Here is a 21,838-nt window from a genome sequence, read left to right on the forward strand (position 1 = left end):
TATCCCTCCCCTCCCCTCCCCTTCCCTCCTCCCCCTCCCTTTCCCTCCTCCCCCTCCCTTTCCCTCCTCCCCTCCCTTTCCCCCCTCCACCCCTCTCGCCCACCCCCACCACCTCGCCCTCCCCCCTCCACCTCACCCTCCCCCCACCCCCCCTCCCACTCCTCCCCCACCCCCACACCCCCCCACCCTCCCACTCCCCACTCCCCCCACCCCCCACCCTCCCACCCCCCCACCCCCCACCCTCCCCACCCCCCCCCACACCCCCACCCCCCCACCCCCACCCCCACTCCCCCCACCCCACCCCCACCCCCCACCCTCCCACTCCCCCCACCCCTCCCACTCCTCCCACCCCCCACCCTCCCCCCCACCTCCCCACCCCCCACCCCTCCCACTCCTCCCTCCCCCCACCCCTCCCTCCCCCCCACCCCTCCCACCCCTCCCTCCCCCCACCCCTCCCACCCCTCCCTCCCCCCCCCCACCCTCCCCCCACCCCTCCACCCTCCCCCCCCCACCCCTCCCACTCCTCCCTCCCCCCACCCCTCCCACTCCTCCCTCCCCCACCCCTCCCACTCCTCCCCTCCCCCCACCCCTCCCACCCTCCCCCCCCACCCCTCCACACCCTCCCCCCCCCACCCCTCCCACACCTCCCCCCCCCACCCCACCCTCCCCCACCTCCCCCCACCCCACCCTCCCCCCCCTCCCCCCACCCCTCCCTCCCCCCACCCCCCCTCCCCCCACCCCTCCCACTCCTCCCTCCCCCCACCCCTCCCACTCCTCCCTCCCCCCCACCCCTCCCACTCCCCCTCCCCCCACTCCTCCCTCCCCCCCACCCTCCCTCCTCCCCCTCCCCCCCACCCCCTCCCACTCCTCCCCTCCCCCCCACCCTCCTCCCCCCCACCCCTCCCACTCCTCCCTCCCCCCACCCCTCCCACCCTCCCCCCCAACCCCTCCCACTCCTCCCTCCCCCACCCCCTCCCCTCCCCCCACCCCTCCCACTCCTCCCCCTCCCCCCACCCCTCCCTCCCCCCACCCCTCCCCCCACCCCTCCCCTCCCCCCACCCCTCCCCCACCCCTCCCCCCACCCCTCCCCCCACCCCCCTCCCCCCACCCCTCCCACTCCTCCCTCCCCCCACCCCCTCCCTACCCCTCCCTCCCCCTCCCTCCCCCCACCCCTCCCTCCCCCCACCCCTCCCTCCCTCCCCCCACCCCTCCTTCCCTCCCCCCACCCCTCCCTCCCTCCCCCTCCCTCCCCCTCCCTCCCTCCCCCCACCCCTCCCCTCCCTCCCTCCCCCCACCCCTCCCTCCCTCCACCCCTCCCTCCCTCCCCCCACCCCTCCCTCCCCCTCCCTCCCCCTCCCTCCCCCCTCCCTCCCCCACCCCTCCCTCCCCCTCCCTCCCCCCACCCCCTCCCTCCCCCTCCCTCCCCCCACCCCTCCCTCCCCCTCCCATCCCCTCCCCCTCCCTCCTCTCCCCCCCCTCCCACTCCTTCCTCCCCCCCCACCCCTCCCACTCCTTCCTCCCCCCCACCCCTCCCACTCCTCCCTCCCCCCACCCCTCCCACTCCTCCCTCCCCCCACCCCTCCCACTCCTCCCCCCTCCCACTCCTCCCTCCCCCCACCCCTCCCACTCCTCCCTCCATCCCTCCCCCTCCCCCCCCCATCCCTCCCCCTCCCCCCCCATCCCTCCCCCCCATCCCTCCCCCTCCATCCCTCCCCCTCCCTCCCCACTCCCCCTCCCTCCCCCCTCCCTCCCCCCTCCCCCTCCCTCCCCCCTCCCATCCCTCCCATCCCTCCCCCTCCCCCCTCCATCCCTCCCCCTCCCCCCTCCACCCCTCCCCCTCCCCCCCTCCACCCCTCCACCCCTCCCCCCCTCCCCCCTCCTCCCCCCTCCTCCCCCCTCCTCCCCCCTCCCCCCTCCCCCCCTCCTCCTCCCTCCCACCTCCCCCCTCCCCCCCCTCCCCCCTCTCCTCCCATCCCTCCCCCCCTCTCTCCCTCCCCCCTCCTCCCCCCTCTCTCCCTCCCCCCTCCTCCCCCTCCTCCTCCCCCCTCCCCTCCTCCCCCCTCCTCCCTCCCCCCTCCTCCCTCCTCCCTCCCCCCTCCTCCCTCCTCCCTCCCCCCTCCTCCCTCTCCTCCCTCCTCCCTCTCCTCCCTCCTCCCTCTCCTCCCCCCCCCTCCTCCCTCTCCTCCCCCCCTCCTCCCTCTCCTCCCCCCTCTCCCCTCCTCCCCCCTCTCCCCTCCTCCCCCCTCTCTCCTCCTCCCCTCCCCCCTCTCCTCCTCCCTCCCCCCACTCCACCCCCCTCCTCCCCTCCCCCTCCCCCCCGTTCCCCTTCCCTCCCCCCTCCCCCCCTCCCTGTTCCCCTCCCCCGCCCGGCAATGCCGGGTACTTCTGCTAGTTTGTGATAAACGATTGTTGCAAGTTTTCCAGGGTGGAATGATCGGTAGGGAAAATGTACGTGCTTTTATATGAGCTTGAATTGCTTGCAATGCTATCCGATTTCCACTATTCTGCTATTTTAATCTGAAAGTGTTTCCGGGGCAATTGGACTGAGGTTGTAATTATAATGGTAGCCCACATAATGTGGTAAACGGCCTTGGTTCACTTGGCCAATTAATTTACCACCGCACAGTCTCCGGCACGGTTCCCTATCTGCCTCGTTCAACTCACCGGCATGGTAAACCGACTTTGGGCGTGAAGATCCTGCCAGAATTGTGTTGCAGACGTATTTCCGTCGAGTTATCCACAGGCGCCGTCTGTAACAAACTAGAATCTTGTCAACTGAGATCGAAGTGTTCTGATTGGGAGACGATCACTTGGAAATAGTGGAAAGTTTCATCTTTCCGGGTTATACGATTGAAGTGAATGGAGAATGTGGAGAAGAAATTAATAGACTGTTCATGTTGGGGAGATCGGGAAAGACAAAGATGTGACAATACGAACCAAGAGGAGGCTCGTGGATGCTCTGGGATTTCCAGTTGCAATGTATGGATGTTTTAGGGACAGTAAAAAAGAGAGAAAGGAAGAAGATTGCCAATTTTTAAATATGGTGAGGGAGACGGATGCCAGGCTGAACAGTTTATCACTGATCGGCCAGATCTGGATCCAGACCTGAACCAAAATCGAATCAGCTGCCAATTCTTTATCCACACCTTTCTCCATCATGTCTGCTTCCGCATAATCACTCCATCTCCTCTTCGGTCTGCCTTACTGTCTCTGTCCAGGTGGTATCACTCTCCTCATCCTTCTCCCCACATACTCTTCATCCCATCTCAACCTACTTCCCTGTACCTTCTTAGATGCTTCACCCACTTTCACAGTTTCTCTGATGTAGCCGTTCCTCACGTCGTCTTCTTGCGTTACACCACACAACCATCTCAGCATCCTCATCTCGGTCACGTCTAATCTTTGCTCCAACCTTGTTATCCGCCATGTCTCCACGCCAGCCTCACTACCGTTGTGTACACCTTTCTCTTTTGACTCATCGGCATATTTCTATCACAAAGCACTCCTGAAACCTTCTTCCAGTTACTCCATCCTCCCTGTATCCCTGTACATTACTCCCTGTACATTTCATGTATTCTGTCTTTGATGGACGAATCCTCAAGCAGAGTTCTTCCAATGACTTCATCCATTCTTCCAATTTCAATTCTACCTCTCACTTACTTTTGGCACACAATACTATATCTGCAAACAGCAGGCATTGGGCCGGTGTTCTCACATCAGATGACAAACGTCCACGATAATAACAAACAAAATTGGGCTCAATGCAAAGCCTCGATGTACACCAACTTCCACCATGAAACTATCCGCCACTGCAACGCTGCTCCTCACTTGTGTAGAGCATCCATTGTACATATCCTGGATCAGCTTCACAAACTTCTCTGGCACGGATCCACAACTTTTGTCAGTATTCTGTCATAGGCCTTTTCCAAATTAACAATAAACACCAAATGTAGATCTGTCTGTCCTTCTCTACACCTTTCAACCATCTGTCTATGGGCTAAAATAATGTCCACAGTGCTCCTGCCTGGCATAAATCCAAATTGATCTTCTCCGACCATCACTTCCTCCCTCATTCTTCTCTAAATAATTCTTTCCAAGATCTTCATTGTGTGCGACATAAGTTTGATGTCTCTGTAGTTGTCACACGCTTGCACATCTTTCTGCTTGTAAATCGGGACAAATGTACTTTATCTCCACTTGTTCGGCATTTCTTCTTCTTCATAAATATTGCTGAACAGCTGCAGCAAGCAGTCAACAACCTCTTCACCCAACACCTTCCACACTTCAACAGGTATCCCCCCTCCCATCACTGAATAAATGCTCGTATTCGGATCTTCACCAAAATCCACTCAATTTGGCCACCTAACTCATCCTGCAAATTTCATCCGAATCCATCCATAACTTTTGAGATATCATGCGACATACAGGGTGTTTATAAAGTCTCTATGTATTTCATAGAAATAACGGGTAACTAAATAGACAGGGACTTTATAAACACCCTGTATAGTTTTTGGCCCTATCTCTCAATGGTGAAGAATCACTTAAACAAGAAGAAAAAAAACCATAAAATGTCATAGCCACCGCCATGGTTTTAGTAATTTTGCTGCATGAAGTTAAAGGTGGTTAGTCGGCCATTTTTGGTTGGGTGACAAAACAAAATCTACCTCATATGTATATCTCATGTATCGTCTTTGTACCAAGTTTGACCAAAATCGGACCATGCATGTCTGAGAAATGGATGGGGACACATTTAAGTAACAAAATTTCTGCTAGTCGGCCATATTGGATATGATCGCGAAAAAAAATGGCGTGCATATATAACCCATCATTCATTATCTGTGTGCCAAATTCGAATAAGATCGGTAAATGCATGTCCGAGAAATAGTTGGGGACGTGGTAAATGTAGGTTTTTTTAAAGTTTTTTTTTTACTAAAATGGCCGCCAGTTACCAGTCAGCCATATTTGATCAGATCGCAACAAAGTGAGATGCACGTACATGCCGTCATGTGCTGTGCTTGTGCCAAGTTTGAACAAAATCGGATCATGCATGTTGAATAAATAGTTGGGGACACGTTTAAGGAAAGAATGGCCGCTAGTCGGCCATCTTGGATCTGCTCTCGAAAAGAAATGACGTACTTATGTAATTCATCATTCGTCATCAGTGTGCCAAGTTTGAACAATATCGGTAAATGCATGTCTGAGAAATGGTTGAGGATGTGTTCAATATCGGTTTTTTCTTTTTTTGCAACTAAAATGGCCGCCAGCCGGCCATCGTTGATCGCATCATGAAAGAAAATGATGTGCATATGTATACAATCATGCATTGTCTTTGTGCCAAGTATAAACAAAATCGGTCCATACATCTCCGTGATACGGTTGCGGCCGGACTAGACCAAATCCATATGTCCCCGTTTCAAATAAAGTCCAACGAGGGCTAATAATTCTAGTATCTGGAGCCGGATCCTGACCAAAAATGCGCGTTGCAGTCCTTGGCTGGTCACCCACACACAAAAATTCAGAACAATTATTTGAAAACTGGACAAAAATTGAGACAGACAGACGCGACAGACCAACATACTTGGCAAAATTATTTCGCCAACTAAAGACAGACAGGGGTGAAAAGGTAACCTCCATTCAGCATCGGTGGCGGAGGTAACAAATGATCAACAGTAGCAAACGTTTCACTTTTATTTGCATCTTCACCAACAAACAAAATGCAATTCAGCAATTACAGCACATCCGGCTTTCGAAAACGGTAGAGCAACAGCAAACGATTCAAGGAGAGCAGCATAGAGGTATCAATGGGTAATAGGATAACGACAAGAGGAAAGAGAAATTGGCATGGAACAGCAACACTTAAATGGAGACGACTTTCCTTCCGCGAAATCATTATGCAAAAAAATCCTGCATAGTCTTTTTAATAAATAATGTGGGTAGGGGGTAAAGATTTAAATATATACACCTGCCTGCAAAGCTTCAGCGGAGCAGAGCAAAGCGAGTTTGGAAGATATACTGTATTCGGCAAACGCGTCTGCAAATTAAAGTAGTTTCGATTTTTGGCGGAGATTTCAAATTACGAACTATTAATCGAAGCAATTTGGTTGTCAAGCATGCGAGCAACAAATGTTAAAAATAATGTCACGCGCAAAGAAATGTTCCCGTCACGTGGCCGCTACCTCGGACGTCGTCGCAGTAACACGAATGGAACTCTCCGGTGTGAAGGCGAACGGCGGCGTAGGGATCCGAGGCCCCCCCCGCACCATTTGGTCCCACGTTTTGATACCTACCAGGATCTCTCGGATACATTAAGTAGTGCATTCACAAATACTGAAAGGTAAAAAAATAAAAATTGAAACAAAAAAATATGCCGAATAAACCACTGGATGTATGGCAGTCTAACAATGTCCTGGATTTTGGGTTGCAACTGTTGTGGAATATTTACACGAAATGTGTGTGTGACTATACACGATCAAAGTATGTACATGGACTCTGCGTACATAAATATATATGTATATATATATATATAGATAGGTCGGTAGGTAGGCATACACATATTTAAAAATATCACAGACAACACTCAGATGTAATTTCTCAAATCTGCACAAGAGACGCAGGTTTGGCATTTTGAGAGACCCGGGTTGTCGATTCGCCACGTCAGTGGTGGGAAGACCTGCTTGGCACCACTTAGCTTAACGTATGTCCAGGAAAGGCAAAAAAAAACCCCCAAAAAAACTGGAAATAATAATAATAAACATTAGGAGAATAAGTGACCGATACTAAGAAAATAAATAAATAAAAGAAAGTCCAAAATGTATCTGCTTTGTGATGCTACATGAAGAAGAGGTGATGGGAAGGGAAGTTATCGTACAGAGGCAACTGAAGTTTGACTAGTGGAATGTGTTTGTGTCTACGTTTCTGATTTGTTTGTGTCTACGTTTCTGATTTACTAGTGAAGGTTGCTGAATGTTAAAGACTGGTGCAGCTTGTGGGGCCCACTGAAATGGGACCGTGCGTTCGTGAAGCCAACGTGCCACGCCAAATAGCAACACTTCCGCACTTTAGTAGCTGGTGGTGATTCCGTCGCGTGTAAGAGATGCCGCTTGGAGGTGGTTCCGCCGCCATGCAAGAGGAGGCACAGGCCTCCACCCAAAAGGGGAATGTAAAACAATCGCAGAGGAATACGAAAGCTGACACGTGCCAACTTTGGACAGCCATTTTCAAGCTTGAGCACTCGCGAGCTAAACCGGACAGTCGATTCTACGCCCGATAGATCCGGGCCCTGGAGTCGAACTACGCGACTCCTTTCTGGTCGCAAGGCAACACGACCGGTCAGCCAATTGCGCATTGCATCGCGTACGCAAACGCAAACGAATTGCCTTCGGTCGTCTCAAGATGGTTCAACATAATTTTATATTAAAATACTGAAAGGTATAAATATATACAGATGAGGTGCTATCAGTAATTAAAACACCTATCCTTGTTGTTGCTCTGAAGTTTCAAGCTTTTGTCCTTTTTGTTTTTGGCACGTGGCGGCAGTTCAGGAGACCGCTGGCAGACTAAAGGATGAGAGGACATGCGTAGGTGAGAAGTAGGAGCGGGGAAGAGGATAGCGTGTGGGCGGAAGAAGAGAGACGACACGAGACTTTCCGATGGACTGCGTGCCCACACAGGAAGACTCCACAACAGTCTGGCATGAGCATGCACCATTCCATCCTGGATTGAACAATTTACCTCAATTGGCAATTTATCTATTAAAGGATATTGCATGAGTTTGAATTGGCTCGAACAACTAGCGGTGCTGCTCGTTTGCATTCACTATGGTACAACAACCTTGCACAGTGAGGAAGTTGGAGGAGTGAGGGTGAGGAGTCGCAAACAACCGGATCATCAAGGAACGTGACACGAAGGATGGGGACGATGGGAGGGAGGAGCGAGAACAACGATGGCACAATTAGCTTATAGTGAAGAGTCAAAGTGAGGAGTGCAATGGAAGAGGCAGATGGTATTTCTGAGAATGGGAAGCCTTTGTGCTTGCGAGTCGTGAGAGGACTTGGCAAGCTGTCCTCCAAACCAATTCCCACATCACTTGGAGGGGGAATGAGCATCGTGAGCTACGTCGCCGTTTTCGAAGAGACAACCGTTCTCAGCCAGGAGCGACAGAGAAGGGTTCGATAAAAAGTCCTCCTCGGATAATGGGGAGGTCATCGAGGGGTCAAGGCCCGACTCTCCCCCCAGTCTTGCAACCTAACCAAGCAGCACGACATTCACACATACCACAGTTATACTTAAATCAAAGAACCCCCCTTGTTGCTTACCCAGAAGCCCTTTTCCTTAAGAGTCCCGAACTTCCTGATAAACCAGAAATGCTCCTCCCAGGCTACTTGCAATTGAACCTGCTTCTCTCTCTCAACCCCAGCCGTCCCCCTTCCTATATTGCTGCTTGTGCATCCTCTCCTACACGAGCGCGGCAATGCCATTATTGCCTTTGATCCATACCTCCGTCTGTAGCTCCTGAATTTTGGCTGTCAGTGCCTGGATGCGTGGGGTTCCTTCATTTCCCTCCAATTCGAGCTGCAACTGCCGCTCCTCTTTCTGAAAAAGAAGAAAGAACCACCTTTAGAGGCCATTTTTCCCGCAGAGCAGGGGTTAGCCTTTTTCGGGCACTGTGGTCCCCTTTTTTGAAGCAATGTTTTACGGCCGGATGCCCTTCCTGCCACCAACCCTGTTAGTCGCCTCTTGCGACACACAAGGAATTACCAGTGAACTGGTACTCAATTTGCCGACCTCGGAAGGATGACAGGCTGAGTCAACCCCCCTGGTGTTAATTCAGCGATCGACCGGGATTTGAACCCAGGATCCTAGGATCCCAAACCGGCACCCGAACCGCTACGCCAACACCAGGCTTCTGAAAAAAAAGAAAAAGATAAATCACACGGAACGTTATCAATACCGACATGAAATGGAATGTTAACACACAGGCACATTACCTAGGAATGCTTGTCATAAGCACAGCAACACAACTAAAGGGCTCAAAGAAAATTCCGAACCCCGAGAAGGCATTGTGGCATTTTGCAAAAAATGAAACATCTACAGTGCATTCAGAAAGTATTCAGACCCCTTCAGTTTTTTCACATTTTGCTATGTTGCAGCCTTATGCTGAAATCGTTTCATTCATTTCTTCCCTCATCAATCTACACTCAATACCCCATAATGACAAAGAGAAACTAGAACGGGCACTCGGTAGAGCGCATACCTTCGCCGCAGCTACTGTTCTGTACTTGGCATGGGAGTGTAGGGAACAGAACAGTGAACAGTTTGGTGCTGATTTCATGCAAATCGGATAAGAATTGACCGAGTTATGACAAAAAACGCACATTTTGCAAGGTCGTGACCCCCCTGACCTTTGACCCCCAACCGCTAACAAGGGTAATGTCTTCACTGGGTCATGTCGTATATCACAAGATCGGGCATTGAATTCTGAACATTTTGGCATTAGTTGCATGCCAATTGGATAAAAATTGACCGCGCTATGGTAAAAATACGATTTTGACCTTTTCGTGACCTTGACCTTGACCTTTGACCCGATTGCTCCCAAAATCTAATCAAATGTGTCCCGTATAATAACCAATCATCCCACCAAATTTCATGCAATTCGGTTGAATACTTTTTGAGTTATGCGAATAACATACACACACACACACACACAGACATACAAATAACTAGAACGGGCACTCGGTAGAGCGCATACCTTCGCGGGAGATTGCGTTATAGTGATGACGTCCTGGATGGACATCTTCTTCTTCAGTCGCGCATAACTTTGAGTGAAATACGATCGAGTTAAAAATAGTCAGAATTTGAGCAAATCTGTTTCATTCGTTTGTTAATATGCCTCATCTATTGTCAAATCTGCAATTATAATTTTTTTTGAGGTTGAAATGATCGCGGGAGATCGCGTTATAGTGATGACGTCCTGGATGGACATCTTCTTCTTCAGTCGCTCATAACTTTGAGTGAAATACGATCGAGTTAAAAATAGTCAGAATTTGAGCAAATATGTTTCCCAAAATCTAATCAAATGTGTCCCGTATAATAACCAATCATCCCACCAAATTTCATGCAATTCGGTTGAATACTTTTTGAGTTATGCGATTAACATACACACAGACAGACATACAAATAAATACACAGCGATCAAAACATAACCTTCCGCTTTTGCGAAGGTAACTAGAACGGGCACTCGGTAGAGCGCATACCTTCGCCGCAGCTACTGTTCTGTACTTGCCCTTGACCTTGACCTTTGACCCGATTGCTCCCAAAATCTAATCAAATGTGTCCCGTATAATAACCAATCATCCCACCAAATTTCATGCAATTCGGTTGAATACTTTTTGAGTTATGCGAATAACATACACACACACACACACACACACACACACACACAGACATACAAATCATAACTTTGAGTGAAATACGATCGAGTTAAAAATAGTCAGAATTTGAGCAAATCTGTTTCATTCGTTTGTTAATATGCCTCATCTCTTGACAAATCTGCAATTATAATTTTTTTTGAGGTTGAAATGATCGCGGGAGATCGCGTTATAGTGATGACGTCCTGGATGGACATCTTCTTCTTCAGTCGCTCATGACTTTGAGTGAAATACGATCGAGTTAAAAATAGTCAGAATTTGAGCAAATCTGTTTCATTCGTTTGTTAATATGCCTCATCTATTGTCAAATCTGCAATTATAATTTTTTTTGAGGTTGAAATGATCGCGGGAGATCGCGTTATAGTGATGACGTCCTGGATGGACATCTTCTTCTTCAGTCGCTCATGACTTTGAGTGAAATACGATCGAGTTAAAAATAGTCAGAATTTGAGCAAATCTGTTTCCCAAAATCTAATCAAATGTGTCCCGTATAATAACCAATCATCCCACCAAATTTCATGCAATTCGGTTGAATACTTTTTGAGTTATGCGATTAACATACACACACACAGACATACAAATAAATACACAGCGATCAAAACATAACCTTCCGCTTTTGCGAAGGTAAATACACAGCGATCAAAACATAACCTTCCGCTTTTGCGAAGGTAAACAGGATTTTAGAAAGTTTTGCAGCCTTATGTTGCAGCTTTATGTTGCAGCCTTATGCTGAAATCGTTTAAATTCATTTTTTCCCTTATCAATCTACACTCAATACCCCATAATGACAAAGAAAACAGGATTTTAGAAAGTTTTGCAAGTTTATTAAAAAGAAAAAACTGAAATATCACTGACATAAGTATTCAGACCCTGAACTCAGTACTTAGTTGAAGCACCTTTGGCAGCGATTACAGCCTCGAGTCTTCTTGGGTATGACGCTACAAGCTTTGCACACCTGGATTTGGGGATTTTCTGCCATTCTTCTCTGCAGATCATCTCAAGCTCTGTCAGGTTGGATGGGGACCGTTGGTGGACAGCCATTTTCAGGTCTCTCCAGAGATGTTCGATTGGGTTCAAGTCAGGGCTCTGACTGGGCCACTCAAGAACCTTCACAGAGTTGTCCCTAAGCCACTCCTGCATTGTCTTGCCTGTCTGCTTAGGCCTTAGGGTCATTGTCCTGTTGGAAGGTGAACCTTCGGCCCAGTCTGAGGTCCTGAGCGCTCTGTTTCAGGTTTTAATTAAGGATATCTCTGTACTTTGCTCCGTTCATTGTTCTCTCAACCCTGACCAGTCCCCCAGTCCCTGCTGCTGAAAAACACCCCCACAGCATGATGCTGCCACCACCATGCTTCACCGTTGGGATGGTATTGGGCGGGCAGGTGATGAGCGGTGCCTGGTTTCCTCCAGACATGACGCTTAGAATTGAGGCCAAACAGTTCAATCTTGGTTTCATCAGACCTCTTGGTGTCCATATGTTTTATACCTCTCCCACCTCCCCCCAAGCCTTCTCCCTCCCACAGTTCTCTCGATGTCCCTGCTCTCAAATGTTGTGTTTGTGTCCTTCCCCCTCTCTCCCTATCTTGTCTACCACTCCCCTTATTATGTTTTATGTGTCGGTTTGACTTTTTGTGTGATTAATGTTAGCTCTTTCACGAGTCTCGTGAAAAAAAAATCTTGTATACAAAAAAACAAAACAAAAAAAAACAGAATCTTGTTTCTCACAGTCTGAGAGTCCTTTAGGTGCTTTTTTGCAAACTCCAAGCGGGTTTTCATGTGCTTCCCCAGATCTGTTCCTCGACACAATCCTGTCTCTGAGCTCTGTCGGCATTTCCTTCGACCTCATGGCTTGGTTTTTGCTCTCATATGCATTGTCAGCTGCGAGACCTTATATAGACAGGTGTGTGCCTTTCCAAATCATGTCCAATTAATTGAATTTACCACAGGTGGACTCTAATCATCGTGTAGAAACATCTCAAAGATGATCAAGAGAAATGGGAGGCACCTGAGCTAAATTTCAAGTGTCATAGCAAAGGGTCTGAATACTTATGTCAATGTGATATTTCATTTTTTTTTCTTTTTAATAAATTTGCAAAACTTTCTAAAATCCTGTTTTCTCTTTGTCATTATGGGGTATTGAGTGTAGATTGATGAGGGGAAAAATGAATTTAAACGATTTCAGCATATGGCTGCAACATAACAAAATGTGAAAAAAGTGAAGGGGTCTGAATACTTTCTGAATGCACTGTATATATATATATAATTAAAACGTTCTCAAAAATTGAGAAATACCTGGATTTCCAGCTCTGCGACTCGTTGTTGGAGCTCCAGGACGGCCGTTATGCCGTCCACTTCACGCAGACGCACCGCCATCACCTCTTCTTTATTCTGCACGAGCACAGAAATGGTCATAAATATGCATGTCAACAATTCGATTTGAATGCGAATGGTACGCAAAGCGTTACTACACCAACATGGAAGTACACCAATGCACAATCCATTTGACTTTCATTTGGGGTAAGATTTCATTTGGGGTAAGATTTGTGATAAGATTATTCCTCTTATTTGAGAAGATTCTTATTTTCTTATTTGTTTTTCTTATTCTTATTATAAGAATATTCTTATTAATTCTTATTTTATTCTTATTATAAGATTCTAATTCTAATATATAATTCTTATTATAAGAATAAATTCTTATTTGGGATAAGATTTTTGGTAAGATTCCATTTGGGGTAAGATTTCCGGATTCCATCGGGAATCTTGGCATCATCTTTGACCAAACCCTCTCCTTCGACAAATACACTAAACAGATCACAAAGACAGCCTTATTTCACCTGAAAAACATCGCCCGTCTCCGTCCATCCCTCTCCTCCACGGCTGCAGAAACCCTCATCCACGCCTTCAACACCTCCCGTCTGGACTACTGCAACAGCCTCCTCTTTGGTTCACCCTCAATAATCACCAATAAACTCCAATACATTCAGAACTCCGCTGCCCGTCTACTCACCCATTCCCGGACCCGTGACCACATCACCCCCGTCCTTTACAAGCTTCACTGGCTCCCCATCCCCCAGAGAATCCAGTACAAAATCCTCCTCTTGACCTACAAAGCCCTCCATAACCTGGCCCCATCCTACCTGGCTGACCTCCTCTCCAGACACACTCCCACCCGCAACCTCCGCTCTGCTGGTACCAACCTCCTGACCTCCCCCCCCCCCCCCATGTGGACCAAATTCAGATCCTGGGGGGGGGGGGGGGACAGGGCCTTCTCCATCGCTGCTCCCACCCTCTGGAACTCACTACCTCACACCATCAGAGACTCCTCCTCACTCACCACATTCAAAACATCACTTAAGACCCACCTGTTCAACACTGCATTCAACATTTAACCCACAGCATTTAACCCCTGACTATCTCTTCTCCTTCTCCTTCTCCTTCTCCTTCCTTTTGCTTTGATTATTTACCTATTGATTTTTGTCTTTTTGCACTTGTTTTTTTGTACTCTGTCAAAGCGTCTTTGGGCTTCTTGAAAAGCGCTATATAAAATAAATGTATTATTATTATTATTATTAAGATGAAACAGGGAGCGGATCATATCAGAACAAGTCAGTTTCTCAAGTGACAGCACACCTTTTCCACAGTTTCCATTTGTCAGGGTATTAAAAACGAAAGGAAATTAGATGAAAAGGAAAGGGGTTAAAAGTTAAATAACGAGGTCAAGGGAGAAAGCAGACCCAAAGTACGAGTATACCCTGCACTCGGCCTCCGAAAGTCTGCGCTGAGCCTGCTCCAGCCGAGACAACACGGCAAGTTTTTCCCCCTCGACTCGCTGTGCCTCCTCCTTGGCTCTCTCAGCAAGTTTCTCCGCTCTCTCCAATCGGGAGCTCTGCAACTCACTCTGGACAGGAAAAATAATAACCTTACTTTAATGGAGCAAACGTGGATGTCACCGAAACTCCAAAATGGACACATGGTTGGAAAATCGCCCCCTTTGGTGGCAGTCGGTATTACAAGTCATCCTTTATCAGTTTATCTCGTGATCAATAAAATTCATTTTTAAAATGATAAAAATCGAAAATGGTAATCCCACCCAGAGGGCAGGAGTGCCCTCGAGTAATAGTAATAAGCAATGGGATGGGAAACACAGATTGAGGATGCAAAGTATTCGTGCAAAAAGACAGACAAGGATCAACATTGGATGCAAAATATGCCAGGAAGAGAAAATTGCAAGTAACAGGATGGCAGATTGTTGCCTCGCCTATTGACACCTCAATTTGAAGCTGGCGCAAGCGATGTTGGGTGATTTTCAGCTCTGCCTCATTCTGCGCCTCGGAAAATCGCAATCCCAACACCTCCTGCTGCTGCTGCTGCTGTGCAGCTGTGTGGCCTGCCTTCCGCCTTCCGGCTCCGTCAACAAAGCTCTGCTGCCGTGAAGACGAATGAACCATGAGCGATTTGGCACCAGAATGCACAATATCAGGTTATATGCATGCACGAGAGGCCGGGATGATATGCACAGATACCTTCAGGGAATGCACGGATCAGATATGGAGATATGGAGTAAAGGGCCCGAAAACCTTTTGCAGCTTCATAAACATCAGTCTTCCCAATTACTGTAAACTCTCATGGGAATGAATATAGTCTTCCAATGGAATTTTCATAATTGGAAACGCTCCAAGCCATCAAAGCTTCAATCCTCTCCCCGAGTCCTCAACCTCCCTCTCCCAACTCTGTCCCACCTCTGCCACCTCCCAACTATACTTCCTCTCCCTCTCCCCTTCTTCAAAGCAAGAGGGAATTCTTGCATCATTACATGTTGTTTCTTCATAATCTCATTAAAATAGTGGAATACATTCTTTAACTCTTCCACCCTCCCCTATCCAGCCGATTATAATGTCACAAACTTCATGGAAATGGATGGAAACAACAGCATGGTTCCTACATGTGATGGTTTATTGCGCTCGTCATCTACCCACTCATGCACCAAGTTTTGTCATAATCCGTTCACAACTTTTTGAAATATCCCGCTATATATCGTTTTCGGCCCTATCTCTCAATTGTGAGGAATTCCTTAAATAATTGTATTATCCAGATCTGGATCTTCACCAAAATCCAATCTGATCTTCCTGGTCATACGCTCAACCTGCCCACCAAGATTGTTGGAATCCGTTCATAACTTCTTGACATATCCGGCTCACAGACAAACAGCCGGGGGTGAAAACATAACCTCGGAGATACCAACTTCCTATTCACAATCTCGAATAGGAAAATAGGTTATGCTGAGTTGCACAGGTGGAGTGCAAAGGCATAACCCACCTTGCATTCTCTTTGTAGTTGTTGTACGACTTCCTGCATTTCCTCCAGTGCAGAGACGGCTGCCGCTTCACGTTGCCTTGCCGCACGAACCTCGTCGGTCAGACGTGCCACGTTGCTCTCATCCGGCAAGGCACGTCCTTGCTAAAGGGGTTTTGCAGGCATGGTACAATTAGGGCAAAGAGTGCATAGTGTGCCACAAAATTATTATAGCAATATCAACCTCACTCATAAGTGGCAGTAAGGTAGAGGTGTTGCTAACAGTTACAGCTAAGCAATTGACTGAGGAATTGCAATCAAAGCTTTTGCCTAGAGACACAAGTGTATCTTACTATAATTCACCAAATGTCTGTCTGTCCGAAGGTACCGCAAAAACGGCTCAACCGATCGCAACGATATTTTGGGTGGGTATTCCTCGGACCCCTGGGAGTAAAATAGGCTATATTGTTTTTCCAATTTTCCAAACACGATGGAATAATATTTACCGATATGAACAGTGATGTGGCATTTGTTGAAATTCTACGCACCAGGAGAGAGTAGATCGACTCCTGACGAACTCTTCCTATATAAACGTGCGGCTCCGAAGTAACATGGCAGCGTGTGCAAAGCGACTGAGAAACAGGTGTAGCGGCCGCTTCCGTGTTACAGATTCGGCGCGCACTCTTCACACATAAACGTGCGACTAAGAAAGACGTGTAGCGGCCTCCGTTTTGCAGAATTCAATCTTTTTTTCAAAACGGGTGCCATGTACTGTTTAGATTTTAATGATTTGCATGTTATATGATTCAACGGATGTTTATATGAATCGTTTAAAATAAAAAAAGCCTTCAATTTCTGATATTTTGCCTTTTCATTTGGGCCTCCCAATTGAAGCCCCGCCCATAGGGCAGGTACCGTTACTAGTCCTACTATAATTCACCAAATGTCCGTCCGTCTGTCCGTCCGTTCCCAGGTACCACAAAAACGGCTGAACCGATCCCAAAGAAATTTTGGGTGGGTAATCCTGGGACTCCCTGGAGTAAAAATAGGCTATATTGTTTTTCCAATTTTTCCAATTTCCAATTTTTCCAAACACGATGGAATAATATTTACCGAGATGAACAGTGATGTGACTTTTATTGAAATTCTACAAATACTGTTTAGATTTTGATGATTTGCGTGTAATATGATTTAACGGATGTTTATATAAATCGTTTAAAATAAAAAAGCCTTCAATTTCTGATATTTTGCCTTTTCATTTGGGCCTCCCAATTGAAGCCCCACCTGTACGGCGGGTACCGCTGCTAGTTTATACGATTTGATGTTCTGCTGGAACAACCTCAAGAGGAGATTCAAATGCTTACGACAAAAGGTTTTGGGCTATTTCCTTCATGTGAAGGAAATACTGGTGAACTGGTGGGTGAACAATATCTAAAATTGGTCGTGAAGAAGAGGATGATCATCCACGTGACAAACTAGTTGCACGAGTTGGATGTGGAATACCGAAGATTCATATTGCCTGTAGTAGAATTACACAGGAAACAGGCATTTCCTTTACAAGTGTGTTCTGAATCTGGGAAAGAGGAAGACTTGTGCGAAATTTGTTCCGCATGATCTCAAGGGTGTTCAACTGGCCATGACTCATGTGCAGCGTTGACAAGGACAGGGTGACATGTTCCTGGAGCACATCCTGATGTGGATGAAAGTTGAACGCATTCATTTGATCCACAGCTGAAGAGGCCAAGTTCTTAACGAGAGTCACAAAGAGAGAAAAATCACTCGTTACGGACAAGAAACAGTGATGATGATGCACATCGTGTTGTTCTCGACCATTCTGTGCTTGAATCTCAAGACTGGTTTTGGTCAAAGCAAAGAGAACCTACATGACCAGACTCGGGGGCATAATGGTAAGATCGCTCTAAATCCGGGAGGTTTGGGGTTCGAACCCGACCCTGCTTGAGTCATTCCAAAGACTCGAAATGGTACGTGCTGCTTCCTTGCTTGATGTGCAGCATTTCAAAAGGATAGAGCATGGTACTTAAAAATGAATGACCATGACATTGGGGAGAGAAAGAAAAATTAACACAACAGTACCCGGGATTTGAACCCGAGGTCACATGATCGCCAAAGAAAATCAATACGAAATGGACAGGTCTAAAAACTACTGCTATCCTCACTCTCTCTGACTCAAGAAGACACAGAAAAAACTAGAACAGCACTCGGTAGAGAGCATACCTCCACCAGGCTGAACAGTTTAAGTTTTGTATCCCACTGATAGGCCGGATCTGGATTCGGACCTGAACCAAAATCGAATCTGCTTGTTGTTGTCACTGAACCATCTCATCCACCAAGTTTCTTCATAACTCGTCCACAACTTTTTTAAATATCATGTTATAAATGGGTTTTAGCCCCATCTCTCAATGGTGAAGGATCACTTACAAAATGAAATAATTCTCACATCCCAATCCATCTTCAGATCTTCACCAAAATCGAATCAATTCGGTCTTGTCAGACACCAGACCAGTCCGACAAGTTTCGTCCGAATACGTCCACAAGTTTTTGAGAAATCTTGTTCAGACAGACAGACAGACAAACAGACAGGGGTGAAAACAACCTCCAGCCACCTACGGTGGCGGAGGTAACAACATGACGGCTTAAACAAGCTGTGACCACGTAGGCATTCTCTCACTTGCCAACTGAAAATAAACATCACATTACAGAATATTAAGCGTTTTTATGGAAGTTGTACCAATATACCATTGTCACACTCATATTCATCCTCTCACCCTCTCGAGCTCAGCGGCCCTGTCCTGGGCTGCCTTCAGCGCTGCCTGGAGTGCTTCCTGTTTCAAATCTGCACAGCCCAACTTTTGTTCCTGAATAAAACACAATTATAAATCCAAAATAAACTTCAGAATCTATGGATATATATGAACAAGTTATCACCTGCTGCATGTGTGTCGCGCTCTTTGTTTGGTTTGGCGAATGTGTTGGTTTGGCGCATGTGTTAGTTTGGCGAATGTGTTGGTTTGGGGAATGTGTTGGTTTGGCGCATGTGTTGGTTTGGCGAATGTGTTGGTTTGGCGAATGTGTTGGTTTGGGGAATGTGTTGGTTTGGCGCATGTGTTGGTTTGGCGAATGCGTTGGTTTGGCGCATGCGTTAGTTTGGCGCATGCGTTAGTTTGGCGCATGCGTTAGTTTGGCGCATGCGTTAGTTTGGCGCATGCGTTAGTTTGGCGCATGCGTTAGTTTGGCGCATGCGTTAGTTTGGCGCATGCGTTAGTTTGGCGCATGCGTTAGTTTGGCGCATGCGTTAGTTTGGCGCATGCGTTAGTTTGGCGCATGCGTTAGTTTGGCGCATGCGTTAGTTTGGCGCATGCGTTAGTTTGGCGCATGCGTTAGTTTGGCGCATGCGTTAGTTTGGCGCATGCGTTAGTTTGGCGCATGCGTTAGTTTGGCGCATGCGTTAGTTTGGCGCATGCGTTAGTTTGGCGCATGCGTTAGTTTGGCGCATGCGTTAGTTTGGCGCATGCGTTAGTTTGGCGCATGCGTTAGTTTGGCGCATGCGTTAGTTTGGCGCATGCGTTAGTTTGGCGCATGCGTTAGTTTGGCGCATGCGTTAGTTTGGCGCATGCGTTAGTTTGGCGCATGCGTTAGTTTGGCGCATGCGTTAGTTTGGCGCATGCGTTAGTTTGGCGCATGCGTTAGTTTGGCGCATGCGTTAGTTTGGCGCATGCGTTAGTTTGGCGCATGCGTTAGTTTGGCGCATGCGTTAGTTTGGCGCATGCGTTAGTTTGGCGCATGCGTTAGTTTGGCGCATGCGTTAGTTTGGCGCATGCGTTAGTTTGGCGCATGCGTTAGTTTGGCGCATGCGTTAGTTTGGCGCATGCGTTAGTTTGGCGCATGCGTTAGTTTGGCGCATGCGTTAGTTTGGCGCATGCGTTAGTTTGGCGCATGCGTTAGTTTGGCGCATGCGTTAGTTTGGCGCATGCGTTAGTTTGGCGCATACGTTAGTTTGGCGCATGAGTTAGTTTGGCGCATGAGTTAGTTTGGCGCATGCGTTAGTTTGGCGCATGCGTTAGTTTGGCGCATGCGTTAGTTTGGCGCATGCGTTAGTTTGGCGCATGCGTTAGTTTGGCGCATGCGTTAGTTTGGCGCATGCGTTAGTTTGGCGCATGCGTTAGTTTGGCGCATGCGTTAGTTTGGCGCATGCGTTAGTTTGGCGCATGCGTTAGTTTGGCGCATGCGTTAGTTTGGCGCATGCGTTAGTTTGGCGCATGCGTTAGTTTGGCGCATGCGTTAGTTTGGCGCATGCGTTAGTTTGGCGCATGCGTTAGTTTGGCGCATGCGTTAGTTTGGCGCATGCGTTAGTTTGGCGCATGCGTTAGTTTGGCGCATGCGTTAGTTTGGCGCATGCGTTAGTTTGGCGCATGCGTTAGTTTGGCGCATGCGTTAGTTTGGCGCATGCGTTAGTTTGGCGCATGCGTTAGTTTGGCGCATGCGTTAGTTTGGCGCATGCGTTAGTTTGGCGCATGCGTTAGTTTGGCGCATGCGTTAGTTTGGCGCATGCGTTAGTTTGGCGCATGCGTTAGTTTGGCGCATGCGTTAGCTTGGCGCATGCGTTAGTTTGGCGAATGCGTTAGTTTGGCGCATGCGTTAGTTTGGCGCATGCGTTAGTTTGGCGCATGCGTTAGTTTGGCGCATGCGTTAGTTTGGCGCATGCGTTAGTTTGGCGCATGCGTTAGTTTGGCGCATGCGTTAGTTTGGCGCATGCGTTAGTTTGGCGCATGCGTTAGTTTGGCGCATGCGTTAGTTTGGCGCATGCGTTAGTTTGGCGCATGCGTTAGTTTGGCGCATGCGTTAGTTTGGCGCATGCGTTAGTTTGGCGCATGCGTTAGTTTGGCGCATGCGTTAGTTTGGCGCATGCGTTAGTTTGGCGCATGCGTTAGTTTGGCGCATGCGTTAGCTTGGCGCATGCGTTAGTTTGGCGAATGCGTTAGCTTGGCGCATGCGTTAGTTTGGCGCATGCGTTAGTTTGGCGCATGCGTTAGTTTGGCGCATGCGTTAGTTTGGCGCATGCGTTAGTTTGGCGCATGCGTTAGTTTGGCGCATGCGTTAGCTTGGCGCATGCGTTAGTTTGGCGAATGCGTTAGTTTGGCGCATGCGTTAGTTTGGCGCATGCGTTAGTTTGGCGCATGCGTTAGTTTGGCGCATGCGTTAGTTTGGCGCATGCGTTAGTTTGGCGCATGCGTTAGTTTGGCGCATGCGTTAGTTTGGCGCATGCGTTAGTTTGGCGCATGCGTTAGTTTGGCGCATGAGTTAGTTTGGCGCATGTGTTAGTTTGGCGCATGTGTTAGTTTGGCGCATGTGTTAGTTTGGCGCATGTGTTGGTTTGGCGCATGTGTTGGTTTGGCGCATGTGTTGGTTTGGCGCATGTGTTGGTTTGGCGAATGTGTTGGTTTGGCGCACGTGTTGGTTTGGCGCACGTGTTGGTTTGGCGCACGTGTTGGTTTGGCGCACGTGTTGGTTTGGCGCACGTGTTGGTTTGGCGCACGTGTTGGTTTGGCGCACGTGTTGGTTTGGCGCACGTGTTGGTTTGGCGCACGTGTTGGTTTGGCGCACGTGTTGGTTTGGCGCACGTGTTGGTTTGGCGCACGTGTTGGTTTGGCGCACGTGTTGGTTTGGCGCACGTGTTGGTTTGGCGCACGTGTTGGTTTGGCGCACGTGTTAGTTTGGCGCACGTGTTAGTTTGGCGCATGTGTTAGTTTGGCGCATGTGTTAGTTTGGCGAATGTGTTGGTTTGGCGCATGTGTTGGTTTGGCGCATGTGTTGGTTTGGCGCATGTGTTGGTTTGGCGCACGTGTTGGTTTGGCGCACGTGTTGGTTTGGCGCACGTGTTAGTTTGGCGAATGTGTTGGTTTGGCGCACGTGTTGGTTTGGCGCACGTGTTAGTTTGGCGAATGTGTTAGTTTGGCGCATGTGTTAGTTTGGCGAATGTGTTAGTTTGGCGAATGTGTTAATTTGGCGAATGTGTTAGTTTGGCGCATGTGTTGGTTTGGCGAATATGTTGGTTTGGCACATGTGTTAGTTTGGCGAATGTGTTGGTTTGGCACATGTGTTAG

At 48.4% G+C, this 21,838-nt stretch overlaps 1 protein-coding gene across 5 annotated transcripts in view; it reads right to left on the reverse strand.

Moving 5' to 3' along the window:
- Positions 1 to 5,674: 5,674 nt before the first annotated feature.
- EVI5 (ecotropic viral integration site 5) overlaps positions 5,675 to 21,838 on the reverse strand; it is an 87,574-nt gene continuing 71,410 nt past the window's right edge. For 3 of the 5 annotated variants that reach the window (XM_068109658.2, XM_068109657.2, XM_068109653.2), the window contains 7 exons: positions 18,503 to 18,592; positions 15,741 to 15,881; positions 14,693 to 14,848; positions 14,176 to 14,322; positions 12,717 to 12,812; positions 8,497 to 8,592; positions 6,513 to 8,244 (listed from right to left, as the gene is read on the reverse strand). In XM_068109658.2, coding sequence (XP_067965759.2) covers positions 8,083 to 8,244; positions 8,497 to 8,592; positions 12,717 to 12,812; positions 14,176 to 14,322; positions 14,693 to 14,848; positions 15,741 to 15,881; positions 18,503 to 18,592 — 888 coding nt within the window. In that variant the 3' untranslated portion in view covers positions 6,513 to 8,082. Of the gene's footprint in view, positions 8,245 to 8,496; positions 8,593 to 12,716; positions 12,813 to 14,175; positions 14,323 to 14,692; positions 14,849 to 15,740; positions 15,882 to 18,502; positions 18,593 to 21,838 lie in introns of all 5 variants that reach the window. The other 2 variants (XM_078774877.1, XM_078774876.1) reach the window with 1 other exon arrangement.

Source organism: Myxine glutinosa, chromosome 3 (genome assembly GCF_964187855.1).
Source record: "Myxine glutinosa chromosome 3, kmMyxGlut1.1, whole genome shotgun sequence".
NCBI lineage: Eukaryota > Metazoa > Chordata > Myxini > Myxiniformes > Myxinidae > Myxine > Myxine glutinosa.